This window comes from Vigna radiata, chromosome 3 (assembly GCF_000741045.1).
Source record: "Vigna radiata var. radiata cultivar VC1973A chromosome 3, Vradiata_ver6, whole genome shotgun sequence".
Classification (NCBI taxonomy): Eukaryota; Viridiplantae; Streptophyta; class Magnoliopsida; order Fabales; family Fabaceae; genus Vigna; species Vigna radiata.
Genome location: NC_028353.1, coordinates 1,613,242 through 1,629,788, shown reverse-complemented (window position 1 = coordinate 1,629,788; position 16,547 = coordinate 1,613,242). Strand labels below are relative to the sequence as shown.

The window sequence follows — 16,547 nt, the reverse complement described above, 5'->3', positions numbered from 1 at the left end:
ATTATATTCAAAACATATAAAAATCAATTTTACAAAATATATTTGATTATTTTTTTTTATTATTTTTTAAAGATGTGCAATTAATATTAGATTTTGAAGTAAGAAGATACAGAGAAGTAATAAAATATGAGATGCGTGTTTGGTGTAGGAAAGTGAATTTAGTGGAGATGATGATGATGATGATGAGAATTTGAGTAGAGAATGTATAGTGGGTTGCATCAGAATGATGTAATTAGGAGTATGGGAAATAAGACGTGGGATGTGGAGGTATCTGCTTACAGTGCAAGGAGAAGACTGTCTAATAATACAATAATACTACATTTCCTCCAATTTCTTCTTCTCAAATTACCAATCATCAACAAATCCATGCAGTCAACAAAAGTGAAACTAACACCATAAAATGCATATTTTTAATACGCTTGCTGGATTAATAGCAGTCATAATTAAAAATAATAGTCCAAGTGGTAGTTTAAAATACAACACGTCACCATACGATAAATGTGGGTATGGAGATTAGAGAGATTTTGACAAAAATTAAACACCAAATTTACTAGGATCACTCACTAATATATCTATTTTCTAGTCTGTAGATTATAGAAATTAGTCACACAATTAATTAAACCATAACTTATTTCAATAATTTTTTTCTTGAATTTTTATATCAAAATTAACATTTTACAAGTTAAAATTAAAATCAACTCGTATATTTCAATCTTGATAGAAGTTCTTTGTTTTAATTGCTTTAATAGATATGATATATTATTTATTTTAAGCCTTGAAAAAGGTCTATTCGTTTTACTTTGATAATGTTGTGTTTATCCAAAAGTGTAACCAAATATAATCAATTTAGTCATTCTCTAAAATTCATGGAAATTAGAAGAAATGACGTCATAACCTATATATTTACGCATGCCAGTCCTTTCGATTCCTCCTCCAAGTCGACCACCCAAACACCAACATCAACATCAACTATTCCTGAAAAATAAAAACCACCCAAACCCACTAATTTCTTTTACCCCATATCTCATCCATGAACTACCAAACCCATCTTTGAGAGAACTTGCCATGACGAAACCGTAGATTCGTACATCTTTGAGTCAACCACTATGGAGGTTGCCATCTAACTGATCTAAGCACTGCCATATAGTTCCCAACCTCGTCTCAACCTACAGAATAAACCCCGTGACCCACATTTGCAACGCAATAATTTGCACTCCAAACAGCACATGATTATGAAGGATTAAGAAGGTTACGATGACAGATTTGGACAAAAGTTGAAAAGAATGACTAGAATTTTGATAAGGGAATTTGATGGTTTAATTTAATGAAGAAAAAGGTGATTTCAATCGGCAAAAACTAAGGTATATATATACTACACCCATGCTTAGCAGGTCATACATTTCTATATGATTTATTACTTAATATATTTTTTTAATGGAACGTACGATTAATTCATATGAACATTGCTTCGAAATAAAATATATATGTTGGTTTAAAAAATAAATGATAATAGCCATTTCTTTATTTCGGGTAGGATGAAATTCAAGGAAAAAAAATTTGATGTTAACAAAAAAATATTATGAACACAATGAATGACTCAAGGCGCATCATTCAAGTTTTGGCACCGATAACCTTTGTTGAACTAAAATATGCTCGTTTTTAAGGTAATGCACAATACTAAGTCCTTGAATTCAGGATCAATAACAGAACTTCACTGAGGACATGGGAAATAAGAAGCCATAAAATGGCCAACATAACTCATTCGGGACCCGTAATAGAATCAAAGTACAGCAATTTAAGGTCGCTCCTGCTGCTAAGACTTAAGAGTTGGGATTGAGTCAGCGTAATACTCACCTTGCTCCAGAATCAGGACTAGCATCTCCATAAGAAACTAAACCCTTCTGACCGGAAGAAGAGCTGGACCTAGACCTGCTACGAGATACGGAAGTCCTTTTATCATATCGTTTTGGTGGTGTAGCATCAGGGGATCTGGACCGAGATGAGCCACTGCTCCTAGAATTGCACTTTGACCTCCCCCTTTTGTCTGCCAATCGTTCATCACTTCTTGGACCAAGTCGGGATTTTAATCTGTCACTTATTGGAGGCCGCCTGGCTTCAGGACTAACACTACGTCTTGGGCTCCGACTCCGATCACGATCTCTAAAACGCCCACGCACTGGACTGCGAGAGATGCTCCTACTGAGACTTCTCCTGCTTTGGTATCTAAAACCATATATAAGAAATTAAGCTCATGTATGCATTTTCCTTGCTATTTTGTCCTATTCTTTGAGGGAAAAAAAAACAATGTGATATGCATATGATTTGGCGTCAATATCCATAATTTAAGTCTCATTTGCTTGAGTTTTTTTTTTAAGAAAAATATTTAAGTGATCAAATTTCATAGTAATTATGTTTGTCTTTCCACAAAGGGAAAACTAAAAAAAGTTACTATTACGGTATTATTCTTATATTAAAAATAGTAGCTTACAAAAAATATATCAACAAAATCTGCATTGAAAAGAATTTACTTTTTAAATAAAAACTTCAAACAAATGGACACTTATTTGTATTTGAACATAACAAAATAAGCATGCACAGAGAAATGCAGTTTAATTCAGAGAACATTTATATTACATGTTAAACATTTCTAGTAATATATAATTAAGAAAATGCTAAAATTATGCAACGAACGGGAAGCATAATGGTCCAACTACATAGCAAAGTCAAACAAAATCTAGTGAGGAAGAACCTTGGACGATTTCTGCCACCAGGTGGGCTTCGATAACGTCGTGGTGGAGAGCGCTCAGAATAACTTCTGTAGCTTGTGTTTCTTCAAGCAAACATAAAGCAAGTAAGAACAATGTCCAACATTATTAAATAATCCGGTTTAATAAAATAGTGTAAACAATTAGACATACCTATCAAAGTTTCTTCTTATATTTCTATCACTATACCTATATGCATGAGGTGACCGCTCAGGAGATGGAGTACGATATCTGCGGGCAAAGGCATAACGCTCAGTAAAGCCACGTCCTTTTTTAATACGCTTAGGTGTGCCATTTGGTGAAGGGCTTTTTGAAAACCTCTGACCATGTTTAGGGGCCGCAGGTTCAGATGATTTTTGACCAGAACTAGCCAGCAACGAAGCACGTCCCTGGTTTAGCTCACCAGAATCCCTGGTAGGACTTCGCCCAGTTCTTGCACTTCTGGAGATAAAAGATGTCACGCAAACTTCTCAGGATGGAGTTGAAATTTATTGAAGCAAAATTTACATGACATGAATAATTATTAGCTGCTAAGAAAGCAAGAGGCAAAACCTATTCTCCTTTGAATCATCTGAATTAGCATCTTGCTTAGCAGGTTCACTGAATTCAGCTTTAGTATCATGCCCGTTATTCACAAATGCCCCATTTTCTGGAGACAATTCACCTTCTTCATGTGATTGCTTGTCCACAGTTCTTCTAACCTTGGTATCCGTTGTTTGCTCTGGAATAATTTGATCTTGCCGAGGAAGACTAGAAGGTTGTTTTTCTGTGTCTGCAGCAAGGGCAGCTATAAGCTTAGACCGCAACATAGAGAATTTGTTGAGAGAAAAAGGGAGAGAAAAGAGGGCACAGGACATATCATATGAATTAAATAAATAGCCTACGTTGATTTCTTTGTGCTTCATTGTCAACATGTCTTTTACGAATTGAGGTGCGACGATCAGTTTTCTCATTGCCAGAACTGCTGCTGCTGCTACCACTAGAGCTATCACTTGAATCATCATAACTGCTGAAAAAAGGGAGGTAAAATCACTTAAAGCTTACTGGAGGGTTTCTACAAGAGATAAAAGTGGGGGAGCATGTGAAAGGAAGCTATAATCAGACCGCCTAGACTTGTGCTTTGATCTTCTACTTCGACTGTGCCTGCTTTTCTTGCTCTGCTTTCGTCCAAATTTCCTCTTCTTCCCATGCCTGCGCTTATTTCTCCTCTTCTGGTGTTTCCCATAACTAGAGGAACTAGAATCAGAATCAGATGAATCCGATTCAGAATCAGAAGCTGAATCTGACTCAGAATCTGAGGAATAACTATCACTATCAGATGTTGAATATCTTCTCCTTTTTTTCCTCGTGTCTTTGGAAGATTTTTTTCTTTTTCCCCTTGACTTTTTGTCAGTAGAGTCGGAACTATCATCAGAAGGAAGGGGCTTTCCTGTTTTTCTCATTTTCCCTAAGACACGAAGCAGTGCATGTATTACAAGCAATATTATTTAGCAAGATATTGAAGCAACAAGTTTATAGTATATATTTATCAATATCTATTCCCTATCTCAGGTACCTTTTTCCTTCTCAGCAGTACGCTGAGTTTTTGTTTCAGAAACTTCACCGCAATCAACAATTTTAACTATCTGGGTAGGTTTCCCATCAGATGTTCCTGCCAGCTCAATTTTCTTCAGAACATCCATTCCATTGACTACTTTTCCAAAAACAACATGTTTCCTGCATTAACAAGTGAAAGACTAGTAAAATACCTCACCGATACCTCAACAAAGCATAGAGCAAGAAATGCAGATTGTAATCCAGTGGTGAGAAAAACGATTGAAGCACTTTGAAGCACATCAAATTAGTACTATGAAAACAATCAAAGATGTATACCCATCAAGATGTGGTTGGCGCTTGAATGTAATAAAAAACTGAGATCCATTTGTATTAGGGCCACTGTTAGCCATAGAAAGAAAGCCAGGTCCATCATGTCTTAGTTTGAAATTTTCATCTGCAAGGCAAGAGTAGTTGGTGGTATAAATGATTAATAACGAAAAAAAGTGAATTTTTTTATCCTTTTATCCTTGAATGTAGATTAAATAAAACCCTCCTATTCCAAAAAGGTAAACTTACCCGCAAATTTTCCACCATATATACTTTCCCCGCCAGTGCCTGCAATGCAGTCAAGGATTGTTCCTTAAAACTCCTTGTACAAGATACGAGGTTAAAAAGGGAAAAAACATATCATATTAGGTAAATAACAGAACAAAAAACATACCATTACCCCTTGAAAAATCACCACCCTGTTGAGACACAATAAATGAAGTTGGTGAATTATCACGTTTTCAAACAAATGAACTTTAAAAAACAAGTTTGGATAAATAAGGAACAAAGAAAGGGCAAACTTCAAAACATTATTTTGGTACCCTCACCTCACCTCAAAATTTTACTAACAGAGTTTGCATTTCCAATGTTCAATTGGCTAACTTTCCATTTATGCATAGATAGAATCCACGTGCAACATATAAAAGCATCTATACAGTTATCAGTTAGCTCATGTCAATCATGAATATAGAAGGTGAGTCTTCGGGAAACTGTAAGGCAGCTACAGCATTGTGACCTGGAGACTGTGAGTTCATATCTAGAAGCAACCTCTCCACTTATGGGGAATGGAGTGGTAAGGCTATGTACACCTATCATCCCCAAATCCCACTAGGAGGGAGCCTCGTATGCTGGGTCCCCCCTATGTGACAAGACAATCGTGAATAAAGTAAACATGAAGCCAACTTACTTGAGCCATGAAACCTCTAATTATACGATGAAAGCTTGTTCCCTTATAATGCAAAGGTTTCCCAGTTGATTCTCCAATGCCCTTCTCACCTACAAACAAAAGCAGAGTTACAGCAAAAGAAGAGTGCAAATTTTAAAGCACCAATTAGTATGAAAAACATGCTAAATTAGAGTCAAATTTTAATATTCCAGTAGCTTTCTAAGAAAAGGTTTAGCACCATCTTGCCTATAGATTAAGCATCCTTTCACAGTAGTAGGCTAGAATATATTTGTATCAACAGCCAGTTACATGTACCACCATAAAATTACAAGTGAAAGGTATCTCACCCACATAGACTACAAAACTTTATATCCAACTAGACAAGTTGGCAAAGAAGCAACAAAAAGACATTTTTGCTAATGACGTACATCTCTTTGATGCAACTCAAAGAGTAGCCTCACTAAAACAAACCGATCATGATATAGTTTCCCATATAGGAAAGGCTCGTGCTGCAATAGAAGAATTAAAGAATTTCTTTATGGTTGATTCATTAGAAGATATCAACAAAAAACTCGATAAGTTTTAATGGTCCTAATTCTAAGAAGTCTACACTCAGATTTTGATCATGTCTGTGACCAAGTTTTAGGTGGTGATCAAATTCCTTCAATGGACAACTTAGTTACTAGACTTCTTCAGGTGCCTACAATGGTAAAAGATGAGAATTCAATTGATGTTATTGAAACATTAGCAATGGTAGCACCACGAGAAAGAGGAGGTAAGAGCAATTGAGGAGGACGTGGCGGTCGAAGTGGGCGTCCTCAACGCTCATATTGTAAGAGAATGGCCATATCCAAGAAAAATGTTATTCCTTGCATGGTTTTACAAATAATGTTGCTCATGTGTCTAAATTTGATAATTCATAATCTAGAATTTCTGACAAAAAATACCAAGAATTTTTGAGGTACAAGTCCAAAAAATCAACTAATCTTGTCGAGTCCTTTTCTACGTCAAATGTGTTAACTACATGCATCTCTCAATCTATGGAAGGTCATAGTCCATGGATTCTTGACTCAGGAGCCTCAGATCATGTCTCTGGTAACATTTATTCATTTCCATTTCCTCTTTGAAAATTCCTCATTTCATTACTATTGTCAATGGATCCAAAGTGACATCTCAAGGAATTAGCAAAGTTTCTTTATCTCCTTCACTAAATTTAAATTCTGTTTTGTATATTCCTCATTGTCCTTACAATTTAATCTCTTTGAGCCAATTGACTCATTCCTTAAATTATTCGATAACCTTTATTGCTAATTCTTTTACTATACACGAACATGGTAAGAGACGAATGATTGGAGAAGGACATGAGTCATGAAGACTTTATTTCCTAAAACCAACTTCCTCAGTTTCCTGTTTTGAAACTTCATCCCCAAATCTTTTGCATGATCGTTTGGGTCACCCAAGTTTGTCTAAATTGAAAATGATGGTTCCAAGTCTTAAACACATTCAAGTCTTTGATTGCGAGTCTTGTCAGTTATGGAAACATGTTTCGTCTCCCTATCATAAAAAGTCTGAGACACAATGTAATTCTATTTTTTCTACTATATACTCTGTTATTTAGGGACCAAGTCGTGTTACTTCCTTTGGTTTTAACTATTATGTAACCTCCATTGATGAATTCTCTCGATGTACTAAGGTTTATCTAATGAAAGAGAGATCTGAACTTGTATTCATATTTATGTCTTTTTTTAGTGCTATTATGAACCAATTTGGGAAGAGAATTAAAATCCTCATAAGTGATAATGCTAAGGCATATTATTTTGAAACATTTTCTTCATTCTTATATTCCCAAGGAATTTTACAGGAATTTTACACCAATCAACATGTCCTCACACTCCACAGCAAAATGACATAGCAGAGAAAAAGAATAAACATCCTATTGAAACTGCCCATTCCTTGATGTTGAATACAAATGTTCTTGCCCATCATAGGGGAGATACAGTCCTTTCTGCCTGTTTTCTAACAATAGGATGCCTTCTTTTGAAAATAAAGTTCTTCACTCCTATAATTTTTCCAAACAATCCTCTGTACCATGTCTCTCCACTTTTACTTGGGTATACTTGTTTTGTTCATAATGTCTCTCCAAGTCCTGTTAAACTTTTTGCAAAGGGCTATTACGTGTGTCTTTTTGGGATATTTTCGTCTTCAGAAAGGGTATAAATGTTATTCTCCCTCAACCAAAAGGTATAGTATGTCTGTTAATGTCACATGCTTTGAGAAAACACCTTTTTTCTTGTCCTCCATGGATGTTCATTTGTTCAACAGATGCTTCCTCTACTATCATGTAATCCATTGGTTACTCCTGCTTTTCCAACTCAAAATGCAGATGACATTGTTCAACCACCTCTTCTCACATATCAGTGTCGAACACAAAACACTCTTTCATTGCCTGAAGATCCTCGAGATTTAGATCCTCCTCCATCAGATTCCCAGACAATGGATCCTTCATCCTTCTCGTCTTCTCTTGACTCAGATCATGCTTGGCCTATTGCCATTCAAAAAGGCATTCGATCTACTCATAATCCATATCCTATTAATAATTTTGAGTTATTGTCGTTTGTTTCCTCCATATTTCTCCTTTGTCTCATCCTTGTCTACCATTAAGGTTCCTAATAATGTTCATAAGGCACTTGGTCATCATGGACAGAGACAAGCCATGATTAATGAAATGCAAGCACTTGAATACAATGGTACTTGGGAACTTGTCCATCTTCCTCCTAATAAGAAGCCTATGGGTTGTAGATGGGTCTATGCCATTAAGGTTGGTCCTACTGGTGCAATAGATCGTCTCAAAGCTCGTCTAGTAGCTAAGGGATATACTCAGTTTATGACCTTGACTATTGTGATACTTTTTCAAGTTATTGTCCAAGGATCTTATTATTGAGTTTATCAACTCTAATGAACAACTTGCAGACATTCTAACAAAATCTCGAAGGGGGTCTAGAATTCAATTTATATGTTCCAAGCTTGGAGCTTATACATGCTCTAGCTTGGGGGAATGTTGAAATGTAATGTTTCTATATTATTATTTATGTATGGGAACCCAACTTTAGGTTAGGGTTTAAGGAAGTGCCTTGACCTTTTGTATTCTACTCTTTTGTACTCTATAAATACAATAGTAAAATTGTAACAGTGTAATAACAAAATATGCTTTCTTCGAGTGCTTAAAATGAGTAGGCACTACTCGTTCAATATTTATGTGCAACTATGAACCAAGGAAACGAATAAAGTACTAAGACAAGCCTATCGTCTGTTTTTTACTCGTAATCTGACATTACCAATATACCTAATACAGTATACACCATTCATACAAATTAGCATTATTTGCTTCATGTGAGTTAACCAACAGAACAGCTAAAAATTTAAGTCAGGGTCGGGTGATAAGAATTTAACTGACACTTACGTTTCATATTCACACTGATATTTTTAAGTTCAAGGCTCCTCTCACGGTCCCAAACATGCAAGGGGGAGGAACAGGGATCTATAGGTAAAATAGAATCTTGCTCATAAGTTGAGAAGCATAATAATGGTAGGTATTGATTCAGGATGCATATAACTTCCTGACCCCCAATCAAACTAGTGTATGTATCACTACTGAAACCAACACTTTTCTTGGTCAACAAGAAGCTCCACAGTCTCACATTACCCAATACATTTATAAAATGCATCCTCCACAAGCACAGCCAAACTATTAAGAAAATTAGAATGATGGAAAAACATAGAAAGACACCTATTTGAATTTAAAGATACCTGTACAAAGCGCCCGAAAATTCTCGGCTGTCTTTGGGACAATACTATCAAAAAGCTGCACACGTTTCAAAAAGAGTTTATTCATACGAAACTAAGATGTTGAGGCCAATGTAAGATATACTTACAAACAAGAAAAATATATACGAAAAAACTTAATTTCAAAAAGAGTGTATTCATACGAACCTAAGATGTTGGGGCAATATAAGACATACTTAAAAACAAAAACAAAAACTATATACGAAAAATCTTAATTTTCTTATTACCTGAATAACAATTCTTTCAACGGGGTCCGCATCAATTGAGACATCAAGAAATACACAAATATTCTTTTCCAGACCCATCACCTGGCTCAGAAGATGCTTCAGAAGTAAAGTAGAGGTATAAAACAATCAGAAATCAGCAGAAATCTTCCAGGCGCGAGTCATAAACAGCATTCGATGCCAGCGATCCCCTTCAACAGAGTGCAAACATTGTACATTTAAACACTGAATTTCTAAGGTGCTATGTTGAAAACAAGTTTAAAAATGAAAATCTATAGTCTCACTAACCAGTTGTTTATAGTCATGGCTACATGTCCATTAAAAACCAACACATTTTATATACTAAGAACTTAAGCTTCGAAATATCAATTTACTCACATGCAATGCAACAAAACCCTAAACCCTAAATATACATTTCAACGCGTAACTGGACTCAAGTTCCTGGAAGTGCAATTTAGAAAAAACTGAATCGGAACATTCGTAGGAAATGGCATTTTAAAGCTAGAGAGAAGGAAATGAGTATCCAATCAGAGAGTGGAAAATTCATAAATGGAAAGGCAAAAGTGGAAGAGACTAAAAAATTTTGAGGGTTAAGAATTTTACACTTGCTCAAACTGTTCTTGCTTACGCGGACACAGAAGAGACGGAAGAGAGAGAGAGAGAAGAATGAACTCACCTTGAAGGCATGAATGAATGGAGGCGATGGTTCTGTCTCGCTGACTATAACCAGCAAAGGTTCTGCCTCAGCTTGAGACACTGTGCGAGCAAGCTCGTTCTTATTGGGCTATGTCGAACAATATTTGGGCTGTCCATATTAACTCAAGGCCGTTCTTCCCTGCCACCCATACAAAAAAAAAATTCCATGTTGCATTTTCCGGATTGAAGAATTTCAAAAGCAATTTTTTCCCTTTTTGAATTTTACAACCTAAAAGTTAAAAATAATTTTCAAAACGTACAATCTAAAAGACATTTGTTTTCGATTTAGAGATCTTAGATGCTGCATGCAAACACACTATTACATGCGAAACCTTTTTTATTTGAGAAACTTGGAATAACTTTTACAAGTATAGGTTTTAAACAAAACCATTAAAGTTTATGTGTAAATATTGTGTTTTCATATAAAATTTCATAAATTTCAAATATATTGAATTTAAATTGATTTCATTTTCAACTATTTATTTTTTAAATGTTTTTTCTAGATAAGACAACTCAAATTTAGTAAATTTTATTTTTTTAATTTATATAAAGTATTTTAATTATCAAAAAATCTAAAAAACCATTTACATGTTAAATAATTTTTAAAACATAAAAAATATGTTTAATTATTCCTTCAGTCCCATTTTCGAAAAAAAGAAACTCTTGGTTTCCAAATTTTTATTTTTTCATTTAAGTTCTTATTTTTTTAAATGTTATCTAATTTAGTCATTTTCGTTAGTAATATACTATTCTCGTTAAATATGTATTACGTATGTAATTTTTTTTTATTTTTCTTTAATTTTTTTATTTTATTTTTATTTTTAATTTATTCACGTGTCAATTGACATTTGTTATGGCATTAACTGATGTCAGTTTTTTTTTTCTTTTCCATTTTCAGAAACTTGTGCTAAATGATGCAAGTCTTATCCTTTGGTGATCAATTGACATCGGTTGGAATGGGGATCAACGTCTTTTAATGTTTTTTTTCAATTTCAACGTTAAGACAACTTATACGGAACAACGTCATAGTTTGGACTAACACCAAAGGTAAAAAATAACTTATGTCAAAACTCGTTTTTATAGTAATTTGAGCAAGGTAGGGATGGATCTACCTTTATCCAAGTGAGGGACCGATGAGTGGATATTTATGTCCTCATAAGCTTTTATTATTGGATTTTTAATTGAATTTTGTGCTATAAAAGATTGTTTTAATTAGAATCTACTATAATTAGTTTATTGAGTATAAGATATAAATACATTTCAAAAATATTTTTTTAGTTACATAAATATTCTTTGGATATTTTAATATGTGTTATTGCAATTACACTTAAGTTGAGCTTATGTTGATGTAGAAATAAAAAAACTATAAAATAATCAAAACTAAAACAATCTAAGTCAATAATTGGATGAAAAAGGTAAGAAAAACATAAAAAAAAAAAGTAAATAAATTTAGCTCAAAAGAGGAAACAGACAATAATAATTAGACCTTGTAGTTTTCTTTATCTTTTTCTACAAGAAAGACTTTGACAATTGATAAATCTTTATCATAAAAGATAATTTTGGACAAATTATCTTTAGATATTTTATTTGATATTTTTGAATAATTATCTTATTTAATAAAAATTAGAACTCCTTGGAGAATATTATGACGATAGTTTCAGTAGTGTGAGTATTGATGTAGGGATCCAATGGAAGGTTATTCTGACATTCTAATAACCTCTCATATTCAAGTAGAGACGATTGAATTATGTTATGAGAGTAATATAATGTTTTAGTCTTGAGGTTTGATGACCTGAGACGTTCAAGGATTAACCTTGTGGTGACAATACAAAACCAAGTTAATCACGATAAGGACTTAAGATCACCACAAGTGCATAACCTACCAGGATCCGATATCAATACTATATCTAAATGATCGAGTCTACAAATAGGTTATATGTATTATAGAACATGTTTAGTATAACCAATTATGTATGATGATTGCTTAATTGATTTAATAGTTGGTTTCTTCTAATATATTAACTTATCTTTGCTTTTGTGTTGTTTGTTTGTGTGCTTTGTCTTTTATTTTATAATGATCACCTTAATGGTGTGAACTTAGGAGATGTCACGAGTGAGGAAGTGTTAGTGAATGGTGGAGCTAAAATGTATATTAAGAAGTGTGATTTTTCACTGTCTCCTTGTTTATGTAAAAATTGTTAAGTTTAATTTAAAAAAAGAAGATAAAAAATAGGATGTTACCATGTCAGCTTCATGAAATATATGATTAATTTTCTACTAAAGAATTAAATATATATATATATATATATATATATATATATATATATATTTTGAGAGTGATAAAGTTAAAATAGAAGATATACTATCAAACAAATATCTAAGTATATACAAGATATATAAAATTGTTAATATTGAACTCAAAACCAGCTAACAAAAACACAATTAATTAATCGATTTGTTAGAAAAGGATAATTGATCCATGAATGTGTCAAGCAACATTACATGTCCGTGGAAAGAAATTGTGTTTTTTTTTTCACATATCTTTTAAAAAACAACTTTAGAGTATATTTAATCGAAATTTCAAATATAATTTAAAGGAATTTTTATTTTAGATAAAAAAGTGTTGCTATATTTGACAACGTTCTTAAATATTAAAAAACAATAATTTTTTTTTGTAGAGAACAATATGGTACATTTATATGAGAGTTTAAAACACTAAAGCAACATTGTTATATAAAATCGTAGGAATTTAATAGTTTATTTATGTATTACATTTTCTAAAGTGTAATTTGACTTGTTTTCTTACATTGGATCTATATGGCCACAATAGAATTATTTCTTCAAATTTCAAATATCTATTTTTATTTGGGACAATGATATTTTGACAACACCTTTTGACAACGGAACACGTGTCATCATTTTATTGGTCTATTTGAATTTATATTTAAAAAATATTTAAAACAAACTGCCATGTATGCATTGTTAAAAAATTGTTAAAAAAGTATTGTTAAAAGAAGTTTTTCCTTTTATTTGAGATAGTTGTTTGTCGTCCGTAACCAAGGTATTACGCTCAATATCTAATTATATTATTACACGTGACATAACATATCCTAATATTAAAAAATCATAAATATATTAAGAAACTCATAATGAAAGTAGGTAAAGATTAAGAAACTAAAATGTTTTTTTTTCCATTAAAATCACATGAAAACACGTTAGGAATTATAACAATTTATTTATTAAAATACGATAACTTACATATAAAAATACAACCATTATCGACATGAAGTAACCATTTTAAATAGTTATATAATTTTAAAAACGGTACATTGTTGCTGTAAATTTTACAGTATCATTTAATAAATTATTGACACCCATTTATTAATGATGTAAATTAGTTATTTTAATTAGTTTTTGTCATAGATAAATTAATATTCAATAACAGGGACTTAGGAGGTTGAACTATTCTAGACCACAAAAAAACACAACAAACGACTGGCATTATTCTTCTGGAAATCACGGAGCTGAGTCAAAGATAATAGAACATTCAACACGCGTATTCACAAATTGCTTGTATTTGGTTGAAATCAGATTCTCCTCGCAAAGTTATAAACTTTTCTATCTGATTTGTAGTAAGTTTCCGTGACAACACTATTTTAATGAATATAATAAAGTTTAACACATGCGCAGTTCCATGGCCAGACAAAACTATTACTTTCTCATAAATTGTAGGCTAATACATAACCGGGGGAAGAACTTTGAAGTCGCATTTTCATTGACTTTGTGAATGAATAATTGAGATCAAACACCAAGTCTGACTTGAAAATTTCCCTGCTGAAGAAAAGTAGCCTCTTAGTTTGAATTGCATCTTTGACTATTTGAAAAAACTGGCCACATCACATGACCCATCTATATATATATGTAAGAATGATTATGCAGGTTCAGTTCAATCAAAGATAACCGTGCAAGAACACATTGGTCATTCAGATTTTTTTGTTGCTTTCCCAACTCAGTTAGTTGATACTGCATAAGAAGTAATGGCAGGTGCAATGACAGATGATCAAATAGCTGAATTCCAAGAAGCCTTTTGCCTCATTGACAAGGATTGTGATGGTGTGTTCTTTTTGCATCTTTGTTTTTCCATTTTGATGTTAAAAGGGGTTTTGGATTTTGACTTGTTGGACCCTCTGGTGGTGTATAGGATTCATTAGCGTGGACGAATTGACAGCCGTTTTCCGATCAATAGTAGGGAACCCGACAAAAGAAGAAATCCAAGACATGATCAGTGAAGTGGACCTCGATGGGAATGGAAGTATAGATTTTGAGGAGTTCTTGAATATTATGAGTAGAAAAATGAAGGTAAGATAGATAAACATATATATATTAGATAAACAGTGATTAAATTTAGCTCTTTGAGGCTAACGATCGTATAAATTTATAGGAAACTTTATCTGAAGAGCTGAAAGAAGCCTTCAAAGTGTTTGATAGAGATCAAGACGGATACATATCTGCCATTGAGGTAAAGAAAAGGTTATCTTATTCGTGGTTTTGATTTGTGCTCATTCATTCAATCTTTGATATGTTAATTTGGTTGTGATGTTTTTCAGCTGAGGCATGTGATGATGAATATGGGAGAGAGGCTGACAGACGAAGAGGCAGAACAAATGATTAGAGAGGCAGATTTGGATGGGGATGGGCAAGTTAGCTTTGACGAATTTGCAAGGATTATGATGCTCAAATGATTTCATTTGTAAAAACTTTTTTTTTTATTTATTTATTTGTGCAATGGGTAATGTTGTAAAAGGATTGTGTTTATACAGTTTTACATTAATTTAAAAGAGGCACAAAGCTTCAATATTCTTTATATTAAGACTTCACAGACAACTGAATACCATGCAAATAGTTTTATCTCAATGCTCAAAATGTTTTTTGTTGGAAAATGATTTCTAAATATGTTCCCATTTAATCAAATACGTTAGCTTACATTATGATTGAAATTTGTAATATATATATATATTTTGTAGATGCATATATTTTAGTTATATTATAATCCATAAGGCTATCTTTAATTATTTATATACGAATTCAATTTTAAAATAAAAATAAATTAGAGAGGAAAAGAGTTTAGTATTCTTTTAAAGAAAGTCCTAAAAAAATCATTAAAAATATTTCCAAAAAGGTTTCACTACAAATATTTATTATAGTTTGATATAAGGATTTAAAAAGAATAACGAGTATAGATGATACACTGCTATTTACTGAAATTAAATATATAATTTAAGAAATGATATATAAACTATATAAGTAATCAAAATTTTTTTCTATGCTTGTATGTATAACTCATAAAATATAAGTTTAACATTTTCTAATGAGAAATAACTAGTGACAAATAAGTAAATGATAATCTAGTTTTTTAAAGAAAGAGTCATTATATGTTGTCACAGAATATAAAATAATGTTCCGATTCATAAAATTGAATATAAAAGAATGTTCCAATTCATAAATTTTAGCGGTAAGTTTGGTTATTAAATTTTTAGGTATGTTTGATAAAGGAGAAAATATTTGAGAGAGAGATTTGATTAATTTGAGACTAAACTGTGTGTTATTTTTTTTATATAGAATTTGAATTTGATTGAAAGTAAATTTGAAATTAAAATTTGTAAAAGTTTAGGTAGAAAAAATTATTAAAATATTCTATAAAAATAATATAAAATGATATTTATTAATAATGTATTTATTGATAAAAATATTATAAGTAGAAAAAAATTAAAATTAATTGAAAAATAAAATTAAAGTCAATTGGAATTAGTTATGGAGAGTATGATCATTGGAATCGCTTACTTCTCATTTTCATATATCTTCTTCATCGATAAGGTTTTCATATGTACCTACTTCTTCAACCTCATTCATAGTGATCATGCATCTAACCACAAAGTTATAACAGTAGGAAATTGTTTTCCTGTGTAATGGTTATTTCATCTTCGTCTCTAACTTCGTGTTTAAACCTTATCATGATGATCGATAAAGCATGACTACTCACCTAAAACAATGTTCCAGAATACTCTCTCTCCTACAACAAAAGTCCTAACTTCTCATTCAATGCACTAAACACTCTAAAAACTTCAAAAGAAACTCGTAGACTACATCTTTTGTACCGAGAACTAAGTTTATACTTGTGAAGGAAAATTAATATATCATCAATCAACTAACAATATTTAATGACTATATAATGCTCCCATAAAGGTGAAACAATATGGCCAAATATTGTGT

General features: G+C 32.3%; 2 protein-coding genes across 5 annotated transcripts; one reads left to right on the top strand and one right to left on the bottom strand.

Moving 5' to 3' along the window:
- Positions 1–1,593: 1,593 nt before the first annotated feature.
- LOC106757683 (peptidyl-prolyl cis-trans isomerase CYP63) lies at positions 1,594–10,388 on the bottom strand. 4 transcript variants are annotated; one of them, XM_014640430.2, is made up of 14 exons: positions 10,258–10,388; positions 9,585–9,772; positions 9,322–9,376; positions 5,536–5,624; positions 5,023–5,047; positions 4,878–4,916; positions 4,638–4,755; positions 4,321–4,481; positions 3,870–4,212; positions 3,650–3,774; positions 3,318–3,537; positions 2,955–3,206; positions 2,750–2,830; positions 1,594–2,223 (listed from the first exon to the last, which is right to left on the bottom strand). In XM_014640430.2, the coding sequence occupies exons 2-14, from the start codon at positions 9,660–9,662 to the stop codon at positions 1,851–1,853; spliced, it is 1,959 nt and encodes a 652-aa protein (XP_014495916.1). In that variant the 5' UTR covers positions 9,663–9,772; positions 10,258–10,388; the 3' UTR covers positions 1,594–1,850. The 4 variants fall into 4 exon arrangements, with proteins under 4 accessions (XP_014495916.1, XP_014495915.1, XP_022634820.1 ...); XM_014640429.2 differs by having other exon boundaries at positions 2,919–3,206; positions 10,258–10,387; XM_022779099.1 differs by having other exon boundaries at positions 2,919–3,206; positions 3,650–3,771; positions 10,258–10,387.
- A 3,843-nt stretch (positions 10,389–14,231) lies between these two features.
- LOC106757626 (calmodulin-3) lies at positions 14,232–15,019 on the top strand. The gene is made up of 4 exons (XM_014640342.2): positions 14,232–14,390; positions 14,479–14,636; positions 14,719–14,796; positions 14,885–15,019. The coding sequence occupies exons 1-4, from the start codon at positions 14,315–14,317 to the stop codon at positions 15,017–15,019; spliced, it is 447 nt and encodes a 148-aa protein (XP_014495828.1). The 5' UTR covers positions 14,232–14,314.
- Positions 15,020–16,547: the final 1,528 nt, after the last annotated feature.

Coding starts and splice junctions, on each gene's coding strand:
- LOC106757683 (XM_014640429.2), bottom strand. CDS start 9,662: ATGGGTCTGGAAAAGAATATTTGTGTATTTCTTGATGTCTCAATTGAT. Junction 5,048..5,535: donor TTAGAGGTTTCATGGCTCAA/GTAAGTTGGCTT, acceptor GTGTCTCAACAG/GGTGGTGATTTTTCAAGGGG. Junction 4,917..5,022: donor TGATTTTTCAAGGGGTAATG/GTATGTTTTTTG, acceptor ACTGCATTGCAG/GCACTGGCGGGGAAAGTATA.
- LOC106757626 (XM_014640342.2), top strand. CDS start 14,315: ATGGCAGGTGCAATGACAGATGATCAAATAGCTGAATTCCAAGAAGCC. Junction 14,637..14,718: donor TTATGAGTAGAAAAATGAAG/GTAAGATAGATA, acceptor ATAAATTTATAG/GAAACTTTATCTGAAGAGCT. Junction 14,797..14,884: donor GATACATATCTGCCATTGAG/GTAAAGAAAAGG, acceptor GATGTTTTTCAG/CTGAGGCATGTGATGATGAA.